This window comes from Prionailurus viverrinus, chromosome E2 (assembly GCF_022837055.1).
Source record: "Prionailurus viverrinus isolate Anna chromosome E2, UM_Priviv_1.0, whole genome shotgun sequence".
In the NCBI taxonomy this organism is placed as follows: Eukaryota; Metazoa; Chordata; class Mammalia; order Carnivora; family Felidae; genus Prionailurus; species Prionailurus viverrinus.
Window position 1 is genome coordinate 52,781,986 of NC_062575.1, and position 22,856 is coordinate 52,804,841.

Consider the following 22,856-nt stretch of genomic DNA (forward strand, 5'->3'; position numbering starts at 1 on the left):
AGCATTAAAATAATAATAATAATAAAGAAATAACGATAATTAATGGCTGTTGCCCCATGCTATGTACCTACCGTGTGCCTGACCTCATTCAATCCTTATGACAATCCTGAGAGGCAGGAGATGGGGCAGGATTCTGGATTTAGTCAGATCTCTGTACCGTAGTTTGCAAGTCGAGCCTACATAATTTGCTCAATACTGTTGGTGGATTCAACGGATAACGGCAAAAAGGTACAGCGCTGTTCTCGGCACTTTATTATTTCTAAATTTTTTTTTTAAATTTATTTTGAGAGAGCGAGCGAGAGAGAGAGACGTGGAGGGGAGAGAGAGAGAGAGGGAAAGGGAGAGAATCCCCAAGCAGGTTCTGCGTTGTCAGCGCACAGCCCGACGTGGGGCTCGATCTCGTGAACCGTGAGATCACGGCCTGGGCCGAAATCCAAAGCGGGACGCTCAACCGACTGAGCCGCGCAGGCGCCCCAGCACCTCACTTACCTTGCTGAATCCTTACAACATGCTGTCCACAAGCACCATTTTCCACGTGGGAAACTGAGGCACAGAAACGTTAAGTACCTTGCCTAGGGCAATACTCATAATTATAATAGATTTATGATAGAGGTGGTGGAGAGAGCTCTGGGAGTCAGAAAGATCCCCGTGGGTTCAAATCCCGGCCAGACGTGTGACCTCGGGCAGCTCACAGCATCTCCGGGCTTTGGTGTCCTGCTTTGTAAAGTGGAGGGTCGAAGAGTACTGTGGGAGCCGAGGCTTTGGGATGGGTTTAGGAGATAATTCACGGAACAAAAGGGAGGCCGCCATGTAGACAATGAGTGTTAACTCACTGGCATTAAAATAAAAACTGAAAAAAAATGTCAGTGTCAGCACGGATCCTCTTTCTGGGTTGGGGATACAGCAGTCGGCAAGCCAGTTGGGCCTTTAAAACGATCATGAGACAACAAATATTCATTCAGTCGTCCGGAGGGCCCTCCACGCTTTGAGTCGCGGGCCACCTCCTCCAGGCAGGACCTGCCGATCGCCTCCCTGCGTCTCCCCAGGGTCAAAGGAGTTCATCTGGTCTGTAGCTCAGCCCCGAAGGGCTTTGCCTTAGAAGATGTGTGGCTCTTTGCCTCCTATTGTGTCTGGCTGTCTACCCCAGTCTCCCTTTCCACCTTTCAGCCGGTGAGTGGGGTCCCCATATTTCTTTCCTCCACCTGGGACGCCCCCACAGTCATCTGGCTTGTCCCCCACGTTTCCCTCTAGGCTCTGCTCAGAGAAGCCCTCCCGGACCATCTCTGTCCCCTGGGAGCAGCCTTATCTTGCACGGCAGCCCTCCTTTGAACATCCTTTTGTTTAGCTATTTATGGTCTGTTTCCTCTTGGAGAAAGTGAGCTCCATGGCGACAGGGACAGCCTTCCGGCACAGCTGTACGTTCCAATCTCCATTTCACAGATCCGCAGACGACAACGAGGCCCGGCCCAGCGTAGATTGGCACAGGGCAAGGACGGGTTCGTCGAATGAATGCTCGAGCCGCATCTCAAGCGGCCAGAAGGGCGCCAGGCCGCCCCCTGGTGGCCAGGGCGAACGTGGGCCCGCTCGGCGGCCAAATTTCCCACCAGAGCTTCTCGTAGCCTGATAATGACGGACTAACGCGAGAACTTAACTCCGTTTCACATACAACCACAAGGTATTTTTTACGGGTATTTTTTGAGCTTCCAAATTGTATTTGCAAAAAAAAAAACACACAATTTTTTTTTTTACGTCTATTCGTTTATTTTCAGAAAGAGGGAGTGAGAGAACGAGCTGAGGAGGGGCAGAGCATCCAAAGCGGGCTCAGCCCTGACAGCGGAGACCCCCGGATGCGGGGCTCAGACTTCCTAACCGTGAGATCGTGACCCGAGCCGAGACCTGACGCTTAACCCGCCGAGCCACCCAGGCGCCCCTCAAAATCCTTTGAAACGTTGTGGACACGAAGGCCCGACGTACCTCCTTTTGTAAAACCCACGAACCCCGAGTGCAGAAGCCCTGGGGGGAGAAACCAAACATTACAGGTCCCCCGCCTCCTACCAGGACCCCCTGGGGACCCCCTTCTACTGACTCTCTCCCGGGCAATCATTATCCTCAACTCTACCAACAGAGATTTAGTTGTGCCTGTTCTAGAACTTCATGCAAATAGAATCAAACCGTATGTGCTCCTTTGCGTCTGTCTGGCTTTTGTCGCTCAGCGTAACGTTTGCGGGATGCACGCACGTGCTGGTGCGCCGGTAAGAGAACGTTCATGTTCACTGCCGTGTGGCATTTCCGCGTGCAAAGGCACCCCAGCGAGAGCACCCATTGTACCGCTGAAGAACATTCTGGTGTCTGAGTCTGCTCGGGGCGGCCACCACAAAGTAGCCCAGGCCGGGTGCCTTACACGACAAAACTTTAGGGGGCGCCTGGGTGGCTCAGTCGGTTGCGCGTCCGACTGCGACTCAGGTCATGATCTGACGGTTGGTGAGTTCGAGGCCCAAGTCTGGCTGGCTGAGGTCAGTGCAGACCCCGCTGCGGATCCTCTGTCTCCCTCTCACTGCCCCTCCCCCACTCGCACTCTCTCAAAAATAAAGAAAACATTCAAAAAAATGAAAAACAACCCCCCCCCCCATTTTATCTTCTCCTAGTTCTGCAGGCGAGAAGTCCTACCTCAAGGTGTCCCAGGGTTGGTTTCTTCTGAAGCCTCTCTCCTTGGCTTGTGGAATGGCTGCCTTCCCTGTGTCCATACGTGGGCTTCTTCCCTCTGTGCATAGATATTAATCTCCTCTTCCTTTAAGTTCATTTATTTATTTTTGAGGTGGGGAAGGGCAGAGAGAGAGGGAGACACAGAATCCGAAGCAGGCTCCGGGCTCTGAGCTGTCAGCACAGAGCCCGACCCCGGGGCTCGAACCCACGAACCGCGAGATTGTGACCTGAGCCGAAGTCGGATACCTAACCGACTGAGCCATCCAGGCGCCCCTAAGCTCTTCTTATGAGGACACCAGTCATAGGAGATTAGGGCCCACCTTAATGACCTCCTTTTCACTTAACTGCCTCTGTTAAAGGCTTATGTCCAAATTAGGTTACATTCTGAGGTGCTGGGGGGTAGGGACTCTGACACACGAATTGGGGAGGGGACACAAATCAGCGCATAAGCGGGGCGATTGTGTCGAAGCTGCCACGGCCGTTCATGCCCACGACACGTTTGGTGAGCACGTGCACGCATTTGTTGGGTAAATGTCCCGCAGTGCATTTGATGGCTCACAGGGTATGTGTGTGCCTCGGGCCGTCGTAGAACTTAATCCATAGCAGTTGGGGCGTTTTGTGTCCCCTCCAGCAGTGGGCGTCAGTCCCGGCTGCCGCGCATCCTCACCAGGCCCGTGACCTTGTCGGCCCTTTTCATCTGGGCCGTTCTTTTGCCGGTAAGCCCAAAGGGTTATTTGCGTGGTCTTAATAGATACTGAAAATCGCCAGGATCTCCACCACTCTTTTCAAGGGAAAATTGTGCTATGTTGTGTTCAGAAATCAACAAGGGCGGGGCGCCTGGGCGGTTCCGTCAGTTAAGCGTCCGACTCGGGTCATGATCTCTGGTGGTTGGTGCGTTCGAGTCTCCCCCCAGAGCCCCCAGAACGAAGAACCCTGCCCACACCTTGCTTTCAGACTTCTGGCCTACCAGAAGGGTCGAGAATACCCTCCTGCTGTTTTCGGTCACACAGCACGTGGCCAGCTGGAGCCCGTTTTCCTCTCTGTGAAATGGGCGTGAACCAGACCTTTGAGGCCCGTGACACAATTGGAAGGAGAGCATCCCTTTAACCCATAAGCGAGCAAACGTCTGTGACGTGTCTCCAGAGGCCACGGGCTGGTGTTATTCGGCCGGAGGGAGGGGGCGCTCAGGTGATGGTAAGAGTCACGGTTAAGTGCACCTGCTGGGTAAGTGCCTCTGGCTGAGATCAAACAACAGGCATTCATTCACCTGCACCTCTGGGGGGGGGGGGCGGGCAGAGACACAGAATCAATTTCTTTGGGCCCAGATCAGGATGTTGGCCGGGGGCCACAGTCCCTGGGGAGGTTCCAGGGGACAATCAGTCCCCTGGCCTTTTGAAGCTTTTTTCCCCAGCTGTATTTTTTAAAATGTTTATTTATTTTCGAGAGAGAGAGAGAGAGAGAGAGAGAGCGAGCAGGGGAGGGGCAGAGAGAGAGGGAGACACAGAATCCGAAGCAGGCTCCGGGCTCCGCCGAGCCGTCGGCACAGAGCCTGATGTGGAGCTCAAACCCGCGAACCGCAAGATCGTGACCTGAGCTGGAGTCGATGCTCAACCGACTGAGCCACCCAGGCGCCCCCATGTCACCCTGTCTTCTGTGTCAGATCTCCCTTTGCTTCCTCTTATAAGGACCCTTGGGATTGCGGTGAGCCCCCCCCCCAAGATTCCAGGGCCATCGCCCCATCTCAAGATTCTTAATCACATCTGCCAAGTCCCTTGTGCCACGTAAACAAATATTCACAGGTCCCAGGAATCAGGGTGCTGACATCTCTGGGAGCCAGTGCTCAGCCTACCGCACCTTCCAGTAGCCCGGTGGGGTACAGGCACTGTTATTATGTTACAGATGGGGACCCAAAAGCTCAGAGGTGTTAAGTAACTCCCCCAGGGTCCCACAGCTCAGGCGGCAGAGCTGGGATCTGCAGTCAGCCGGCCTGGCTCCAGAGGCAACGATCTTACCTGCTCTGCACCTGGCATCCCTGTGGTCAGGCAGCCCTGAGTTCAAATCCCAGGTTGGCTTCTGGGTAGCTGGGTGACTGAGGGCCAGCGCTATGGGCTCACTTCCTGGGCTGACTGGGAGGGGCAGGAACATCACAACTGTCGGGGACACTTGGGTGGCTCAGTCGGTGAAGCGGCCGACTTCAGCTCAGGTCATGATCTCATGGTTCGTGGGTTTGAGCCCCATGTCGGGCTCTGTGCTGACAGCTCAGAGCGATAATGGCGACCCCCTTGAGTTGCCCAGAGTTCCAGGTGAAAATGCTCAGTGCCCCAAAGAGGGACTCTAGGGTCCAGCTCCCTCTGAATCTTATCTTCTGACCTCCGACAGACATTCAGAGAAGGGCTTGCTTTCAAGTTTCACTTTTCTAACGTTATTACAGAGATCCAAGCAAAGACAGAATCTCATCGGGCTTTTCCAGTATCCCTCTTTCTCTCCACCCCCACAAGCGATGGGTCTATACATACGCGCGTATATGCGGGTACTATACATACGCGCGTATATGCGGGTACGAAAAAGCTTCGCGTATATGCGGGTACGAAAAAGCTTTGCTTCTCAGCCGGGGAGAGGCAGCCCCACCCCGCACCATGACACCACCCTTTGGTCATCAGGGTGGCAAAGATCAAGAAGTGATAAAATGCAGCGTCAGTGAGGCTGCGGGGAAACGCACGCCCTGGGCTTGCTTGAGGGAGTGGGAGTTGGCACAGCCTCTTTGCTGAGCTGCTACCTCCGGAGATGGTTTTACTGTCAGGGAGATGACGTGCAAGCCTCTCGATGCCTCGGGCCAACGGAGCCGGGGGCTCCGGCCCACACCCCGGGAGGTGCCTTTGACTTACCCACTTTTCATTCTCTGATGTAAAAGGGCTTCCAGCTTTGTATGGACTTCAGGCCCTAAGCAACCTGCGTCCGCCTTGGGTTGCTTTTACTGCAACGTGATAATGGGAATGAACTTTCGATCGAGGAATTTGTCTTTGTAGAAGCTGTAATAATGGTCTCCATACACGGAGAACTTAACTATTTTAGGTCTTGTGCCGAGCACTTGGTGTATTAATTCATTAATCCGTTCAATTCTGCACCACAAGCCTAGTAGGGAGGTGCTAGGATACCTGCGTCGCAGATGAGGCTACATTCCAGACAAGTTCTGCACAAGCTCAAGGTCACACAGTTGGTAAATGACAGAGCCAAGATTCAAACCCAAGCCTTCTGGCTTCAGAGTCAGTGGTCTTTTATCTTATTTTTTCATGGTTACTTATTTATTCTGAGGGAGACAGAGAGGAAGAGGCAGACAGAGAGGGAGAGAGGGAGAGAGAGAGAGAGAGAGAGAGAGAGAGAGAGGGAATCCCAAGCAGGTTCCGTGCTGTCAGCTCAAAGCCCGATGTGGGGCTCGAACTCACGAACTGTGAGATCATGACCGGAGCCAAGATCAAGAGTTGGACGCTTAAATGACTGAGCCACCCAGGCGCCCCCAGAGTCCATGGTCTTAATCATGACATTAGGAGTCCTTTTTGAGCAAGGTCAAGTACTCACAAAGACGTGTGCCTCAGGAAGTTCAATGCGGCACTATTGGCGATCTCCCCAAATTGGAAACAACTCAACCGTCCATGAGACCAAGTGGGGCAAATTATGGTCCATCTCCAGGATGGAATATCACACAGCAGTTTTAAAGGCTGTCAACTCTCCATTGTGGAAACGAAGATATACAGCCACAGAATCGGTGGCTCAGTTGGTTGAGCGTCCGACTCTCGATTTCAGCTCAGGTCACGATCCCAGGGTCGTGGGATCAAGCCCCGCGTCAGGCTGTACCGTGGCAGTACATTGCCTGTCGGAGGCACTGGGGACACAGCAAGGTATGACAACAGACAACACAGTGGAGGGGACAGAGAACAAGATAAGTAAGTAAAACATTTGATTATTTATTGATTTATTATTATTTTTTAATGTTTATTCATTTTTGAGAGAGACAGAGAGAGAGAGAGCAGGGGAGGAGCGGAGAGAGAGGGAGACACAGAATCTGAAGCAGGCACAGAGCCTGATGCGGGGCTTGAACCCACAAACTGTGAGATCATGACCTGAGCCGAAGTCAGACGCTTAACCGACTGAGCCACCCAGGCGTCCCAACATTTGGTAGTTTAGAGGGCGAACAATAAAATGGAAAAATAAAGCGGAAACATTGAAAGGGATGGGGAGTTTTGCAACTTTCAAACAGGCGGTTTCAACGCAGGCCCCTAAGTGCAGGTGACATCTGAATGAAGAAGCAAAGCAGTCGTGCGGTAGGTTTGGCAGGTATTTGGGGAGTTGTAAGAGAACTCAGTTGTATGTGTAGAGAAGGTCTCTGAAGGGCTGTTAACTGTAACCTTGTAAGGGGCAAGGGATTCGCAGGTACTTCCACTTTCCACAGTTTAAATCACAAAATAAAATTACCAGTGACCTCAGGGGATCCGGTCTGCCCACTTCAATGGTCAAATTTTGTATGACGTGTAATGATAGGTTTATCACGTTGGCGTTTTGGTTAATGCATGGAACCTCCTGGAGTCTGCAGCCACATCCGGATCTCTCAGTGAGCGTCTTGCAGTTCCTGGAAGGCGCTAAGCTCACTCACCACAGGGCCTCTGCACAGGCTGTGTGTTCTCTGCCTGGACCCCCCCCACCCCCTCACCCTAAGCCCTCTCCTCCTGCCCCTCTGCAAGGAACCTCCCACGCTTGTTTGTGGTATCTCACATTTACTTGTGCCTTCCCTCATGAGGGAAGGGATGGGGTCTGCCTTGTTCATGCCGGAGTCCTCCCCTCCCCAAGCACACCCCCTTCCCCCCACCCTCTGGCCCTGGCACTCAATGCAAATTTAGAGAATGAAAGAAAGATGGAAACTCTAAGGTTTCCTTGGCAGGAGGGTGAGGGATTCCCCACCCACCCAGCACAAGCCTGGTGGGTCAGGCTTCCAGGAATTATAGCCTAGTACCTATTTACTGGAACCAGAAAAGAGGCAGCAGGTAGAGACCAGAGAGAGGACGGTGTCTCCTTTCCCTGGAAGAAGGTCATCTAGGCCCAACGAAGTTGAGTAAAGCTTCCAGAACACCCTTGCGTACCACCTAGACACACTCCCGCTTCCACCCACGGACGGGGGTGGGGGTGGGGGTGGGGGTGGTGCGGCGCCTTTAAGACTCCCGGAAACGGGACGGCAGGACCGGAAGTGATCCTCTTTCGTTCCCCTCTTCACGTGGTGCGGACCGGAAGTGACGCGCGCGGCCCGGGAGCTGCGGACGCGGAGGCCGACGGAGCCGGAGTCGCCGACGCCGCGGGGTCTCCGGGACAGGTGACCGGAGGAGGGGGCCGGGAGCACGCCCGGAGAGGGCGGGGCCTGGCGCCCCACGTGGGGGGAACGGGAGCGGGGGCAGGCGCGGCAGCGAGCCGCCCGCGGAGGCGGGGTCAGAGTACTCTGCGGGGGGCGGGGACTGGACGCCCACATGGAAAGCTTGAGGGGCGCTGGCGGGGCGGGACGTCGGCGGGTGGGCCGGACCCGAGCGGGCCGAGCTGTGGGCGGGGCCGGTGCGTGGGTGGGTAGAAGAGGGTGGGGCTGAAAAGTTGTGTCCGGGCCGGGGGCGGAGCCAAAATATTGCCCGGAGAGCTAGGGGGCGGGACCGGGACGCGGGCCGAACGTGCTGGGGGCGGGGCCAGAAAGTTTTGCCTGAGCTTCCCGCGGGTCCGGATCATCGGCCCGCAAGTCAGGAGCGGATCCAGAGGCTGACGCGAAGGCGGGGCGGGACCAAAAAGTTGTGGGTGGTGGGGGCCGTGGCCAGGGTGCTGGCGGGGAATGATGGGAGTGCAACCGGAAAGTTTTGCGGGACCCAGGGGTGCCGTCCGAGCGTTGGCACGCGAGCCGGCCCGGGAGCCAGAACCCTGACTGAGGGCGTAGGGGGCGGGACCGTGTTTCGAAGCGACGAGGCCGGGCTGGGAAGCAGGGGGCGTGACCGGGAGGTTGGCCGGGCGAGTCGGAGGCGGGGCCAGGGTGTTGGCTGGAGGGCCGTGGGCGGGGCCCATGTAATAACGCGAGAAGCAGGGGGCGGGTTCAGGTTGTTGCCCGGGGATCCGGGGGGGTGGGGTCAGAGGGTTGGCTGGGAAAGTCAGAAGCTGGGCCGTATTAACGACGCGCGGGCGGGCGGGCGGGGTCTGAGGCCTAGCGGGTGGGGCGGGGCCAGAAAGTTAGTCCTGGAGGGGGGCGGGGCCGTGGCCGTGGCCTTCGGGAGCAGTTTGAGGCTGGAGCTTCTCCCCCCCCACCCCCGGAAAGCCGCGCGCGGGCCGGGAAGTTCTGTCTGCGCCGGGCGGGGAAGTATACACTGGGGAGGTTGAACCAGGTACGGGAAACCTCGCCATTGGGTACCAGGCTTGTTTTTGGAATCTGGCGGGGTGTTGGGGAGACAGCGGCACCTTTCTCGGGAAGCTGGAGGCGTGGGCTTAAAATGTTCTCCCAGGGTCAGGGCAGCCTATAGGCGTGGAGATCGGGCTTGTTTTGACTGTGGGGTTATGGGACGATTCTGACACGTCCCTGGGAGAGAGGTGGATTTAGAGTGTTCACAGGGATGGAGCAGCACCAGAATGGACGCAGGAAGGTGGGCCTAGAATTTTCTTGTACTGGTTGGGGGGTGAGAGGATGTATCTAAAGCTCTCTGGAGATGGAGGTCTGGGTTAAAACTCCCAGCACTGGGGTGTGGAGGCTGGATTGGAATCTTCCTTTGGAAGGGAGCATTGTTGGCTGTTTCCTTAAACGGTGGGGTGGGGCCAGAACTTTTCCCAAGGTGGGTGTGACTCTAGTGTCTAAGAAGCAAGTGGGTGGGCACAAACAGTGGGAGGTGGCGGAGTCCAAATTTGTGCAGGTAAGGGGCAGGCTAGCCCTTTAAGACAGAGTGGAAATGAGGGCTAGAATCCCCTCGGGGTGCAGGTGTTGTTAATGCGCATGTGTGTTTGAGAGGAGCCCCCAGTATAGGAGAGGTGGAAGCAGACTGGGGAGTCATTGGCCTTAGTGCTCCGTTCCCTCTGTCCTCAGGAAGCCCTGGTGCTGTGTCCGGATTCTGCAGGGGAAGTTTGCCGGGACCCTGGCCCCAGCTAGCCAGTGGAATGGTGAGATGGAAAGTGGGGAGTCTCTGGAATCTGAGCTTTGGGGCAGGGAGCTTGGGAGGAGGGGACCCACGACTCAGACCCTGGATCGAATACACTGGGATGGGTGTAGGTTTCCCTTGCTGTCTCTCAGCTGTCTCTCCTTCTTAGTCAGCCACACTGGATCTGAAATCGAAAGAGGAGAAAGATGCCGAGTTGGACAAGAGGATCGAAGCTCTTCGGCGAAAGAACGAAGCCCTCATACGGCGCTACCAGGTGCCCTAGCCCCGCCCTGGGAGACCCCATCCCCTCTCCTCCCCGCAGTGAGTTTCCCTCACCTCTCCCTTCCTTAAAACCTTTTCATGGCTTCCCATCACTCTCAGGATCAAAGCCAAAGGCCTTAGCCGGCCATTCCTTCCTTCATTCCATCCATCCGTCATTCATTCACGAACACCCACCAAGGTCTTTACTGCCAGGCTCTGAGCTGAATGTTGTCAGGGACATAGCTGTGACCGAGACAGCCCTGGGCCTGTCCTTCTGGAGTTCACCATCACGTAGGGGCACAGACCTTTCTTTAGGCAGTGATGACCCAGAGTGGGCTGGGCTGGGTAGTTCACGGGTCTGTGAGAGCCCAGAGTGGGGTCTTCACCCAGTCTGGAGGATATTAGGGAGGGCTTCCTAGAGGAAAGGATTCTGATACCTGAAGGGTGAGTAAGCTAGCCGAAGAGAAGAAGCGAGCATGTTTTAAGCAGAGGGATTAGTTTGTGCAGAAACTTGAAACTTAGGGGGCGCCTGGGTGGCTCAGTTGGTTAAACATCCTGCTTCAGCTCAGGTCGTGATCTCATGGTTCATGGGTTTGAGCCCCCCTGCCCCGCTGTTGGGGCTCTGTGCTGACAGTGTGGAGACTGCTTGGGATTCTCTCTCTCTCTTTCCCTCCCCCTGCTCGCTTCTTCCCTACGCCCCCCCCCCCCCCAAATAAATAAACTTTAGGGAAAAAAAAAGAAATCTGAAACTTCATGTGGGAAGGTCAGTGGAGGGATATCGACCCAGGGAGGTCAGCAGGGGTCACGCCACGCTGAGAATTTGTACGTTTTCTCGAGGGCACTGGGGAACCTTGGAGGGTTTTGAGCAGGAGTGGGGTCAGGTCAGAATAGCTTTTTAGGAAGAGCTCTTTGGCTGCTGTGTGCTGTTGAGTGGGAGGAGGTGATACCGGAGGCCAGAGGCCCAGGAGGAAGCTGAGGCAGGGACCTCCGCGGGGAGAGGAGGGACAGGGCTGTGGGGAGGACTCTGTGACAGGCAGTGGTGGGGGGAGGGGAGGGGAGGTGGAAGGAGGGGCCAGGATGAGGTCCAGGTCCTTGCCAGAAGTGACAGAGTAGGTGGTGGGGTTATTCCTGAGGAGGGACTTAGGAGGAGGGGTGGGTTTCATTTATTCATATTTCATGCATTCATTCACTTAAAAAACAAAAGCATATTGAATTTCTGTTGTGTGTCACGAAGCGTTCTAGGCTGGGGGGGTGCATCAGTGGACAAAACAGACAGGTACCCCTGTCCTCAGGCCGATTCGGTTGCAGAGGGGAAAGCAGACAATAACCCAGATACGCATGATGCCAGGTAGTTGAGCAGGAGAAGGGGCAGGAAAATGGCACGGGAGGTGGTTTCTGTTAGTGGGTCAGGGAAGGCCTCTCTGAGGAGGGGACATTTCAGGAGCGGAAACCTGAAGGAGGCGAGAGGCTGAGGGCTCTCTGGGGGCAGAGGGAACAGCTGGTGCAAAGGCCCTGAGGCAGGGTTGAGCCTGGTGTGTTCTAGGAACGTTGAGGAGGGCAGAGTGAGCGAGGGGGAGAGGGAGGGAGGGAGGGTGACAGATGAGGTCAGGATGGTAACGCGGCCAGACCCTGTAGGGCCCGTAGGTTGTGGCTCTTGCCCAGAGCTGGGTACTGCAGGGGGGTTCTGAGCACGGGAATAGTGTCGTGCGGATTAGGGGAAGATGCCGAAGCGATCAGCTTCCTTGCCTGGAGCTCAGGAGAGAGGCCTAGGTGGGGGCCAGTCTTGGGGGAAGTTCATGGCGGCTGGGGGAATACCGCTGGTGCCAAGACCGCCGACCTCCTCCCGCTGACGTTTGCTCCTAGGAGATCGAGGAGGACCGTAAAAAAGCTGAACTCGAGGGAGTAGCGGTGACAGCGCCCCGGAAGGGCCGCTCGGTGGAGAAGGAGAATGTGGCCTTTGAGGTGGTGAGCTCCACACCGAGCTGGGCGACTCATTGGGCCGGGGGACGGGCGATGAGAGTTGAGACCTGAGGCCGGAGAGCGCCCCTCTCCGCCCCAGCTGCCCCGGCCGCCCCGGCCACCCCAGCCGCCCCAGCCCTGTGGGCGGCCTCTGCTCCCACAGCTGCCCTCTGGGCTTGGGGGTCCCCGTCTCCTCATCTGAGTGACTGCACTTTTTTTCCCTTCCCTCTTACAGGAGAAGAACTTGGGTCCCTCTCGGAGGTCTCCTGGGACCCCGCGGCCCCCGGGGGCCAGCAAGGGAGGCCGGCCCCTCCCCCAGCAGGGAGGCCGGGCAGGCGTGGGCCGGGTGGCCCGTCACTGGGAGGACAGTTCTGGGGAGCAGCCTCGAGGAGGAGCTGGGGGCCGCGGCCGGAGGGGCCGGGGCCGGGGGTCCCCTCATCTGTCTGGGGCCGGAGATGCCTCAACTGCCGACCGCAAATCCAAGGTGGGGGCCCGGGATGGGCTGGCGTCCTCTGGCTGATGCGCTTCCCGTCTCGTTCGCCTCGGTCCTGCCCGCAAACGGACCGGCTTTCTGCATCTGTCTTCTTCCGCCCCTTCTCCGTCGGCTCGTTCTCTCTCTCCTCCCTCCCCCACCCCTGACCGGTGTCGCGCGTCCTCTCCCTGTGTTTTTATCTCCCCTTGTTTTGCTCTGTGTCTGGTGCACCCTTGCCACCCGCCGTGTCTTGCCCCATCTCTGTCCTCTCTCTGGCTCCTTCTCTCCAGTGCACGCCCTCTCCTTGGCTCTCTTTTTCTGTCTGTCTCGCTCCCTGGATCTGTTTGTGGGGAGCAGTGATGTTCTTACTGAGACTGCTCTGCCGCCCCGATGTGGAGGTTAGCAGGCCGGGGGGCTGCGGGGCAGAGTGACTCAGCGCACCATGGACTTGGGCTCGACTTGGTTCGATGAGTTCCCTCTCCTTGGGCAGCTCCCTTCCCTGTGGGAGCTTCTTGGGGGAGTCCTAGAATCAGATTTAAAGGTTACTGTGAACGTTCTGTGAACAGCAGGCCGTTGGGAAGAAGGGGAGAAGGGATTGTGGGGGGTCACCTCGCCATCTGCCAAGTAATTGCTGTTACTGCTGTCATTAGTTCTGTGGCAGCCAGGGTGTGTTGGGGTCCCCGGCTCCTTCCCCAGGTTCAGCGTTTCCCCAGGGAGCTTGACGGGTAAGATTTATTACGGTGCAAGGGCACAGAACAAAACCAGAGGGACAAGGCACGCGGGACGGAGTCTGGAGGGAGCCAGGTGCAGGCCCCCAAGCGTTCTCGTCCGGCCGAGTCACACGGGAGGGGGTCCTCCAGCGCTGAGTCGTGACAACCCACACGACGGGCTGTCTTCCGGGGACTCCCTAGAGAACAAGAGCCCAAGGTTTTTACCGGGCTCTGGTCGGGTGGGGCCCCTCTGCCTTGCGCCTACCCAAATCCCTGACCTCGGTAGGAAAGCCGGCGTTCCGGGCACACCTGTCGTTTGCACAGAGAGTCCAGGCACCCTGAGCCCCCTTTCTCAGTTAGCCGTTGACCGAGAACCTGCTGGGAGCCGAAGTCCCAGATGCCGGCCCAGGCCTTTGAGAGCAGGCCTGTCTAAGGAGGGAGTCTCCGGCCGGCGGCGGCTCCCCTCCTGCCCGGATGCCAGCGAGCAGTGGGCTTGTGCGGGTCTCCCTGATGGCCTGGTGTTTCCGTGTCCGTGTTCTTAACCCCTAGGAGTGGGAGGAGCGGCGCCGGCAGAACATCGAGAAGATGAACGAGGAGATGGAGAAGATTGCGGAGTATGAGCGCAACCAGCGGGTCAGTGCCCCGGGCGTCCCCGCGGCGCGGCCCTCTGCCACCCCCCGCCCCCCGTGAGCCCGCCAACCCCGTCCCCCACTCCCTGGGCCCGCAGGAAGGCGTGCTGGAGCCCAACCCGGTGCGGAACTTCCTGGACGACCCCCGGCGACGCGGCGGGCCCCTGGAGGAGCCTGAGCGGGACCGCCGGGAGGGCAGCCGCCGGCACGGGCGCAACTGGGGGGGACCCGACTTCGAGCGGGTGCGCTGCGGCCTGGAGCAGGAGCGGCAGGTGGGTGCCGGGTGCTGGGGCGCCCTGGCCTGGCCGCCGTCCTTCCTGCGGTGTACGTTTGCGCGGGCCTGACCGAGACAGCAGGGCAGGGAGGGCCAGCCTCCGCGCCCGGTCTCTGAGCCCCAAGCCGATGGTCCGTTGCCTTGTGGGCACCGCAGCGCCCTCCCCTCCTGGCTCTCCGGTGTGCTCGGCCCCGTCCTCTCTCGATATCGTCAGGAACGTTTACCGGGACCCACTGGGTGCTGGGCACGGCCTTGGGTGCTGGGGCTGAGTCTTTGTTTTTTGTTTTTGTTTTGTTTTTTTTCTTTTTTTTTTTTTTTGGAGAGAGAGGGAGCAAGTGAGCAAGTGCAGAAAGAGAGAGAGAGAGAAGCAGGGCTCCCATGAAGTGGGGCTCGTGCTCACCCGATGTGGGACTCGAACTCACTGCCTGCGAAATCCTGACCTGAGTTGAAGTCAGGTGCTTAAGGACTGAGCCGCTCAGGCGCCCTGGAGCTGAGTCTTAAGGCCAAGCCCCCGCCCTAAAGAGGTTGATTCTGGTGGGAGCTACTTAACCGAGCGAGCATATAGTAAGGCGTGAGCCAGCGTCCGATGTAAAATGCAGCAGGGAGGGGGCGTGGAGGGTGGAGACGGGGTGCCGCTTGGGGAGAGAGCTGGGATGGCCTCTGAGGAGGCGCCACACGAGCAGACCGCGTTCGCATCTCTGCCCTGTCACCTCCTCGTGTGACCTTGAGCATAGCAGGCCTGGGGGAGAGTCGGGGGCGGGCTGGCCGGTGGCTCGGGGCCCTGACTGCCCGTCTGCGGGGCGGGACAGGGCCGCCGGGCCGGCCTGGCTGGCGCTGGCGACATGACGCTGTCCATGACGGGCCGGGAGCGGTCGGAGTACCTGCGCTGGAAGCAGGAGAGGGAGAAGATCGACCAGGAGCGGCTGCAGAGACACCGCAAGCCCACCGGCCAGTGGCGGCGGGAGTGGGATGCCGAGAAGACGGATGGGATGTGAGTATCCTCTCTGGCTCCTCGACCTTGACCCCTGACTTAACGCCTCCGTCGCCTTCTGGCGCCCCGCCCCGTGTGTCGGGTTCGAGGTCACCGTCACTAAATCCCCGGCACGTCAAACCACTTTCTCGTGTCTGCGGGTCAGCTGGGTTCGGCTGATCCACGCCGGGCCCCGTAGGCCGCGGGGTCCGGCTGGGCTTGGCTTCTCCATGCGGGTGGAACTCTGTTCTGCTCCATGGGGGTTCGTGCTGGGGTTCAGGCTGAAGGGAGCAGCTCTCCAGAGAGGTGCTGGTCACGGCATTGGCAGATGAGCAGGAGGGGAGAGCAGGCACTTCCGTTCTGGTAGCAGCAGACCCAGCGTCGCTGGGGCCAGAGATTAAGCTGCCCTGGTAGATGGTGCCACGGCCCCGCAGCCAAGGGCACGGATGGAAATGCTGCACGGGGAGGGCATGAGAGACTGCTAACAGTGATTCGACCTTCGCACCCCCCTCCCTCACCAGCCTGTCCCCCACCAACCCAGCCCCTTATCCGGGCGGCACTGGTATCCTTATGTGACTCTGTGCTCTTTGAGGTCCCCGGAAACATCCAGTTAGCCCAACTTAAAGCAAAGCTATACCCTCGTGTCCCGGACCAGAAGACCAACTTCCATACCAGAGAGCTAGCCAATAGCAGTCTAAAGACTGCTATTAAAAACTTAAGTTTTTAGGGGCGCCTGGGTGGCGCAGTCGGTTAAGCGTCCGACTTCAGCCAGGTCACGATCTCGCGGTCCGTGAGTTCGAGCCCCGCATCGGGCTCTGGGCTGATGGCTCAGAGCCTGGAGCCTGTTTCCAATTCTGTGTCTCCCTCTCTCTCTGCCCCTCCACCGTTCATGCTCTGTCGCTCTCTGTCCCAAAAATAAATAAACGTTGAAAAAAAAAAATTAAAAAAAAAAACTTAAGTTTTTAATGTTATTTATTTATTTAATCTTTATTTTTGAGAGAGAGAGAGAGAGTGAGGGTGAGCGGGGGAGGAACAGAGAGAGGGAGACACAGAATCCGAAGCAGGCCCCAGGCTCTGAGCTGTCAGCACGGAGCCCGATGTGGAGCTCGAACCCACGAATCGTGAGGCCACGACCTGGGCTGAAGTCGGATGCTTAACCGACTGAGCCACCCTGGCGCCCCCGCAGCTGTAGTTTTCCATGCCATCCCGCGCCCTTTGCTGCTTTGCAAGTTCCCACACCTGTCGCTTTTGTCGCTGGCACGGGCTGAAGAAAGAGGGTGTTGGCTGTGTGCCTGGGTGGTCTGAGCATTTCTCTGTGGGTCGTGAGCCCAACCGGTGCAAGCGTGAGGAGGTCTCTGCACGGACGTTGTGGCGGATCCTTCTAAGGTGCGGGGAGCCGGGCTTCTAGCGGGATGTTCTCCGGGTTGGGAACGGGAACGTAATCGTTCTTCCTCGAGCCCCCGAAGCAGCACGCAGCGCGCCTCGTTAGCGCGTGGGTACGTCGATTTCGGCAGCAAACGTGGATTGAGTCCCTCCTCTGTGTCACGAAGGCTGGTGGGGATTCTAGGGGATGGGGACACGACAGTGAACAAAACCGCTTCTGCCTTCAAGGGACCTAGATTCTAGTTGGAAGGGTGGACACTGAATAGATCCCAGCGGCAGCTCATGAGGAACAACGGAGCGTGGAGAAGGATGGAGACCCTTCTTTTAGACTTGGGTGATGCGCGTGTAATAATACGTGATTATTTTAGACCAGGGTTTAGGAGGGTCTGAGCAGAAGCCTGGAGGAGGTGAGGGTGCCGGCCGCCGAATGGCCTGGGGAGGTGTCCCCAGGAGCAGCGGGTGCAAAGGCCCTGAGGCAGGAGCGCGGTGTCGTAGGAGTGCTAGCAAGCGAGGCCTGACTGGAAGCTGGGGATTATGGGCTTTCGAAGTTTTTGTTTTGGGGGTCAAATACTGAATTTTTTCTTTCTGTTAAGCTGCCTGCTCACCCCCTTCTCTCTTCTCCCCAGGTTCAAGGATGGCCCAGCCGCTGCCCTCGAACCATCCCATCGCTATGGTGAGCGGGTGTCCTTGGGTGGGGTGGGGCCGCTGGCTGGGCCGGGCGAGGGGGTTAGTTTGTGCCCTGCCCCCCCCCCCCATCCCTGACCCCTCCCGGCTCCTGTTGCAGATGATCAGGCCTGGGCTCGGCCCCCCAAGCCCCCCACTTTCAGGGAGTTCCTGTCCCAGCACAAAGCGGAGGTCAGCCGCAGGAGGAAGAAGGGTAGCCGATCCCAGACCAAGGCAGCCCCTCGTGCCTACAGGTGGGGGCACCCCTTCCCCTGGCGTGTGCAGGCCCCCCCACTCGCAGCAGGGCCGTGTGGCTCTAGACCTGGCTGTCCTGACATGTGTATGTGTGCCTTTGTCTTTGCCGTCTCGTCCCTGTCTGTTCTCGGGTACGTGTGTCTCTCTTGTGGGTCAGGCTCTTGCTTCTGGGGAGTTGGGGCCTCCGTCTCTGCTCTACCCCCACCCTCTCCTCGTCCCCCCTCTTCTTTTCTGCCACCTGCCCCCCCTCCATCTATCTGTGCCTGATAACCTGGGGACACAGACCCGCCGTTTCCTCCTTAGTGCTCCAGCATGCTGGGTCCTCACCCGCAAACCTACAACCCCCTCTCGCCCGGAGTTGAATTTTGCAGCTCTTCTCCGGAGAGGATCTGGAGGTGGGAAGCCCCTTCCCATCCACCTGGGCCTCACCCCTCTCCTTGGTCCCCTCCAGTGACCATGACGACCGCTGGGAGACGAAGGAGGCAGCATCCCCAGCCCCTGAGGCCCCACAGCCCCCTCCACCCGAGGAGACGCCCGTGCAGGTGAGGCAGGCTGTCCTCTCCGGGTAGGGGGGTGGGGGTGCTCCGGGTCCACGCCCGCTCCCCCGACCTGCCCTGTGCTCCCCGCAGCCGCTGGAGACCCCAGCTCCTCCTGCCCACCGGCCTCCTGAGGATGACGGGGAGGAGGACGAGGGGGAGGATGAGGAGTGGGAAGATGTGAGTGAGGAGGAGGAGGAGATCGAGGAGGAGGAGGAGGAGGAGGGGGAGGAGGAGGAAGAGGCCATCGAGGAGGAAGAAGAACCAGCCCAAGACCACCAACCCCAAGAGGCTGCGCCCACCGGAAGCCCCACCGGTGAGCAGGCTGACAAAGAGCCTTCCAGGCCAGAGGAGCCCCTGCCACTTCCCCCGGCCCCTGCCACGCCTTCTAGCCCCTTCTCGCCCCTTGGGGGCCACCAGCCCGTGTCTGACTGGGGTGAAGAGGCGGAGCTGAATACTTCCCCCAACGCTGATGCCCTCTCCCTCTCTCCGGGTGAGGCCTGGCCATTTGGAAATGCATGAAGCTGGCTGCTTGTGTGTGCTGGAGGGGTGCACTGGCAGGCGGGGAACTGTGGGGGGCTGGGTTCCCCCGCCCCCTTCACTGGGACCCCGTGTACCCGCCACCCCAATGGGTAGGGAGGACGGTCCATGCCTGTCTCTGGAATGCCTCCCCCCCCCCCCCCAGATCCTGCCCGTGCTGTGGGCCACAGAGGCCCCTCCCCAATAAAGAGTTCACGTCCTCGAATGATATTCCCCAGGTGTGTCCTTGAACACCCCCTCCCACTCCCCCAGGGCCTTCTCTCTCACGGTGGGGGGAAATATGGAGGGGTAGGGGCTTGACTGGGCCTCCCCCCTTCCCCAGGAGGTGACCAGCCAGCCCCTGCCTCCCTCGAGAGTGGGCCCTGCCTCCCAGGACCCCAGAAAGCTGAAGAGGAAGGGTCTGAGGCAGCTTCAGGTGGGGGAGTGGACGGGGCCCCAGAAGATGGCCTTCTTCCTCTTTTTCTCCCCCTGGGGCTGAGGGGAGGGCTTGGGGAGAGGATAGAGTGGAGCTGGGTGTGCGGGGAAGCCGCGGATGGGGGGAGGGAGGGGTGAGGCTACAACGCTTGGGATTGGGTGAGATTGGAGCCCAGGTCAAGGGGGTGGAGCTAAATGGAGGCCCTCTGGGGCCTAGCGCTTGGAAGAATGGTGGGGGAGGGGAGGGAGGGTGGGATTAGGATTTAGAGGCTGACCCCAGGGGTTGGGGGATAAAGTCTAAATATGATGGGGTGGGACTAGGCCCAAGGGGTAGGGCTGAGGGCAGGATTAGGAATTTAAATAGGTCGTCTTCAGCCAGACCAAGCTGAGCTCGCCCTATCTCATCTGATCGGGCAAGCTAAGCAGGGTCGGGCCTGGTTAGTACTTGGATGGGAGGAATTTAAATAGGTCAAAAGTAAGAATGGGGGGGGGGGTTCTAAGCGAGTAGAGGAAATCAGAATCGAAATGCATTTCCCGTTAGAATGTTGGGCCCAACCACCTCCATCAGTGCGAGCCGGGTTGGGAACCAGGGACCTCCCCAGGTGTGACATTAGAGTTTGGGGGGCAGAGCGAAGGAAGATCTGGTTAGAACTCAGGTGGGCAAGGGCAAAGGGGGGCAGGGGCAAGAGGGCGGGCACTCTTGGGGCTAGTTTAGATCCGTGGGGGACTGGGCGGGAGTGGGGGAGGCTGGAGTCTGAGAGGACAGAGTTTAGGACGGTCGGCGAGGGCAGGGTGTCCAGGCGTTTCCCGTCTTCGTCTCTGGGCCCTTTGCTGGCCAAGTGACTGTGATCTCGCTGTACCAGATAGCTTCCTCGATTGTAAATAGGGTTCTGCCGGGGTGCATGCAGTTTGTGGGGCCCCCTGCGAGGATTAAAGGGAGTCCGAGGCCCATAAACCATTTAGCGCAGGGCGACTGAAGCTAGGCTCAGTTGGGATCAGAGACGGAACTAGACGGGTAGAGGGTGGGGGAAACTGTTCCCTCCGCTGATTGCCCCTTCTCTCCCCCAGAGGCGGGCACTGAGGGTCAGGAGACCGCGGAGATCACCGACTTCCAGAGGGTGCGTTTCTGCAAGGTGGTGGCGGCCGCTCCGCCACCGGGGGCCGCCCGCTGACCGCGCCTGCAGACTGCGGCCTCCGCGTTCTGCACTAACCTCCTGCCGCCTTGCTCCTCTGTCCTCTGCTTCCGTCACGCTCCAGCCGGGAGAGGGTTAAATGTAAGGGGGGCGGAGTCAGGGCCAGTGAACGGGGTGGGACCAGGGCAATAGGCAAGTCTCACGAATGGGGGGCGCCGTGGCACCGGGAGGGTTGAGACGCCCCCGAGTTACCCACCTAATGGCAGCCATGGGGGGGCTAGGTGCCGGTCCCCGGATCTAGATTCCCGCCTCCTGGAGTTTCCATCTGGGGCATGGCAAATAGCCGGTGACTCTCCCGCAGGACTTGGAATTACTAGGCCACCGGCCTTCTCTTATTAAACGCAGTGCTTCCGCTAACCTTTGAACTGTGTTTCTGGAGGGCAGGCTGGGTTGCTGTGCTTGGCGGGCTTTTCCATGGCGGAAGAGGCGGGAGGAAGGGGTCTTCCTTCCTCCACCCCCCTGATACGTCTTCCCTCCCCCCCCCCCCTCTCGCAGGCCTCCCCGAATTCCTGAAGACGCTGCTGGGAGGGGACTGAAGCTTCCCCGCCTTGATGGGGAGGGGGCGGCAGGAGGGGGTTAGTCTGGATTTCCAGGCTGCGCTCTCTCCTCCCCGGAGACTGCTCTGGATCCCATGACTTTAGGGAGAGGGAGAAACTGAGGGTGGTGGGGAGGCGTTGGGGAAGGGGCGTGACTGGCTTATGGGGCAGAGCTGGAGCTTCGGGGCGTTGAATTTAGATCTCTGGACGCGAAGTAAGGATGAGGTGCCGTGAGGGGCGTGGCTAGGGTGCCTGGGCGGGGCCACAACTTTCGTGGGTGAGGTTGGGACATAGGCGGGCCTTAGATGTGGTATGGGGCCGCGACAGCAGGTTTAGACGCGAGTTCTTAACGCGGCTGTGGGGGGCGGTCCTCGGTGGAGGGCGTGGTAAGTGCGGTGCTAGAACCAATGGGCTGAGGCGGCGGAAAGTTGCGGAGCCTGGACTAGAGAGTGTGAATCCAAGGAGAGGAGAGGAGAGGGTGGCTTCGAGTGCTAGAATCGAGTGTGATTCAGAGAAAGGCAAGTTAGAAGCGGGGAGGACCTGCGGCTAAGGCGGGGCGGGGTTTGTGAGGCTTGAACCTCGTAAGGGCTTGGGGCTCGGAGGCTGGGCTTCGATGCCTGGGAGAAGTCTGTGTCCCGAAAGGGGACGGGGTTGGGGCGCGGGGAGGAGGCCAGAAGGAGGAGGGCGGGGCTAAGTGCTGGGCGAGTTCGCATTGAAGAGGTGTGGGCGTCACACCGAAGCCTGGTAGTAGTTGCCAGCTGCGTTTGCGGGCCTGGGGCGGGGTCAGAGCCAAGTGGGGGTGGGGTCAGGGCGCTAGTTAAGTCTTAGCTTGATAATGGTTGGCTGGAGTCTGGGGAGGGGGTGGGTCCAGGACGCGGAGGAGACCAGCCCGCGCGGGGGCGTGATCATCCTGGCGGGGGCGGGGTTGGATCAAGGAGATGCAGAGCGCGGGGGCGGGCCCGGGGAGGGGGCGGGCGCGGGGGCGGGGCCTGTGCGGGCCGCTGCGCCGGGCGGAGTGGGCTGCGGGGATGCGGGGCACGAGCTGCGTGGGCGGCGGCGGCGAGAGCCCGGGTGGCGCCGGGCTGAGCGAGGGCCCGCGGGGCCGCTGGCTGCGCCTGGCCCCCGTCTGCGCCTACTTCCTCTGCGTCTCGTTGGCCGCCGTGCTGCTCGCCGTCTACTACGGTCTCATCTGGGTTCCCACGCGGCCCCCCGCGGGCCCCGCCGGCCCGCCGCCCAGCGCGCCGTCTCCTCCGTGCGCCGCCCGCCCGGGCGCGCCGCCTGCCCCGGCGCCTGCCGCTGCCTCGATCTCCTGCCTCCTGGGAGCCCCCGGCGGGCCGCGACCCCAGCTCGAGCTGCCGCGCAGCCGCCGCCGCCGCCACAGCGACCACAGCCGCCGCCCGAACCACCGCCAGACACCCAGAGAGAGGCCGGAGGCCGCGGGGGGGCGAGGACCCGGGTAGCCGTCCCTTCCACCCCCTGCTGGATCTCCGGCCCTCGAGAGGCCGGCGCCCCCGCGGCGGATGCTCCGTACCCGGTCGGGCCCGGGCTCCGTCTTCACGACATCGCCCAGCGTCTCCGGAGTCGTCATCCTGAAGAATGGGGAGCGAAGGGGAGCTGGCTTGGGGCCTCGCTCCTCTGCCGTCAGGCTTCTCCGCCATCAGGCTCCTCTGCCATCAGACCGGGGTCCTCCGCCATCTGGCAGACCCTCTCTTGACCTCTGCCTTCTGACCCCCTCCATGGGATTCTGAGCACAGAGCCCACAACCCGCCCTCCTCCTCTCTGAATCTCCGTGTCCGTATGTCCCCCCTGCAATAAACTCCAGCCCCAAGTGCCTGGTGCTGTGTTTGTTGTATTGTTTTCGAGATGTCTCTCTTTTCAAGTTTGTAAGGGGAAGGCCTTCCCGGCGCCCGATCCTCCTGTCTTTTGCCCTGGGTGGGTCGGGTGGGCTCTCCCTTGACCTGGGCCGGCGTGTTTTTCTTTTCCCATCGCCAACACTTAGCCTTTGGGGTGGGGAGAAGAGGCTTAGCTGCAACAGAGCAGTTGAAGGTCAGACAGTGTGAAGGACTTCGCAGTTTTGTGTACGCTTGGGGCAGAAGCCGAGTGCCTCTGGAGAGAAGCAGACAGTCCGCCCTCCTGTTCCAGCACAGATGAGGGGAGAGGTGGGATGGTTTCGCACAAGCATTGGGGTCTTCGGGGATTGGGATTAGTGTGATTATAGC

General features: G+C 59.4%; 2 protein-coding genes across 17 annotated transcripts; both read left to right on the forward strand.

Annotated features, from left to right (window-relative positions):
- The first annotated feature begins 7,954 nt into the window (after positions 1–7,954).
- Positions 7,955–21,294, forward strand: CCDC9 (coiled-coil domain containing 9). Of its 16 annotated transcripts, none has more exons than XR_007147451.1 (15): positions 9,108–9,356; positions 9,791–9,864; positions 10,012–10,163; positions 11,967–12,068; positions 12,298–12,546; positions 13,794–13,877; positions 13,972–14,145; positions 14,957–15,138; positions 17,127–17,173; positions 17,285–17,417; positions 17,870–17,960; positions 18,048–18,447; positions 18,640–18,712; positions 18,817–18,909; positions 19,977–20,027. XR_007147451.1 is itself a non-coding variant. In XM_047836344.1 (15 exons), exons 1-14 carry the CDS (start codon positions 9,343–9,345, stop codon positions 19,987–19,989), a joined length of 1,611 nt encoding a protein of 536 aa, XP_047692300.1. In that variant the 5' UTR covers positions 9,108–9,342; the 3' UTR covers positions 19,990–20,026; positions 20,597–21,294. The 16 variants fall into 16 exon arrangements, 14 of the variants coding, with proteins under 14 accessions (XP_047692294.1, XP_047692297.1, XP_047692301.1 ...); XR_007147452.1 differs by having other exon boundaries at positions 18,048–18,270; XM_047836344.1 differs by lacking the exon at positions 18,817–18,909 and adding an exon at positions 20,597–21,294 and having other exon boundaries at positions 18,048–18,270; positions 19,977–20,026.
- A 215-nt stretch (positions 21,295–21,509) lies between these two features.
- On the forward strand, positions 21,510–22,469 carry INAFM1 (InaF motif containing 1). The gene has a single exon (XM_047836348.1). It carries the CDS (start codon positions 21,576–21,578, stop codon positions 22,095–22,097), a length of 522 nt encoding a protein of 173 aa, XP_047692304.1. The 5' UTR covers positions 21,510–21,575; the 3' UTR covers positions 22,098–22,469.
- Positions 22,470–22,856: the final 387 nt, after the last annotated feature.

Coding starts and splice junctions, on each gene's coding strand:
- CCDC9 (XM_047836333.1), top strand. Junction 12,069..12,297: donor AGAATGTGGCCTTTGAGGTG/GTGAGCTCCACA, acceptor TCCCTCTTACAG/GAGAAGAACTTGGGTCCCTC. Junction 13,878..13,971: donor AGTATGAGCGCAACCAGCGG/GTCAGTGCCCCG, acceptor CTGGGCCCGCAG/GAAGGCGTGCTGGAGCCCAA.
- INAFM1 (XM_047836348.1), top strand. CDS start 21,576: ATGCAGAGCGCGGGGGCGGGCCCGGGGAGGGGGCGGGCGCGGGGGCGG.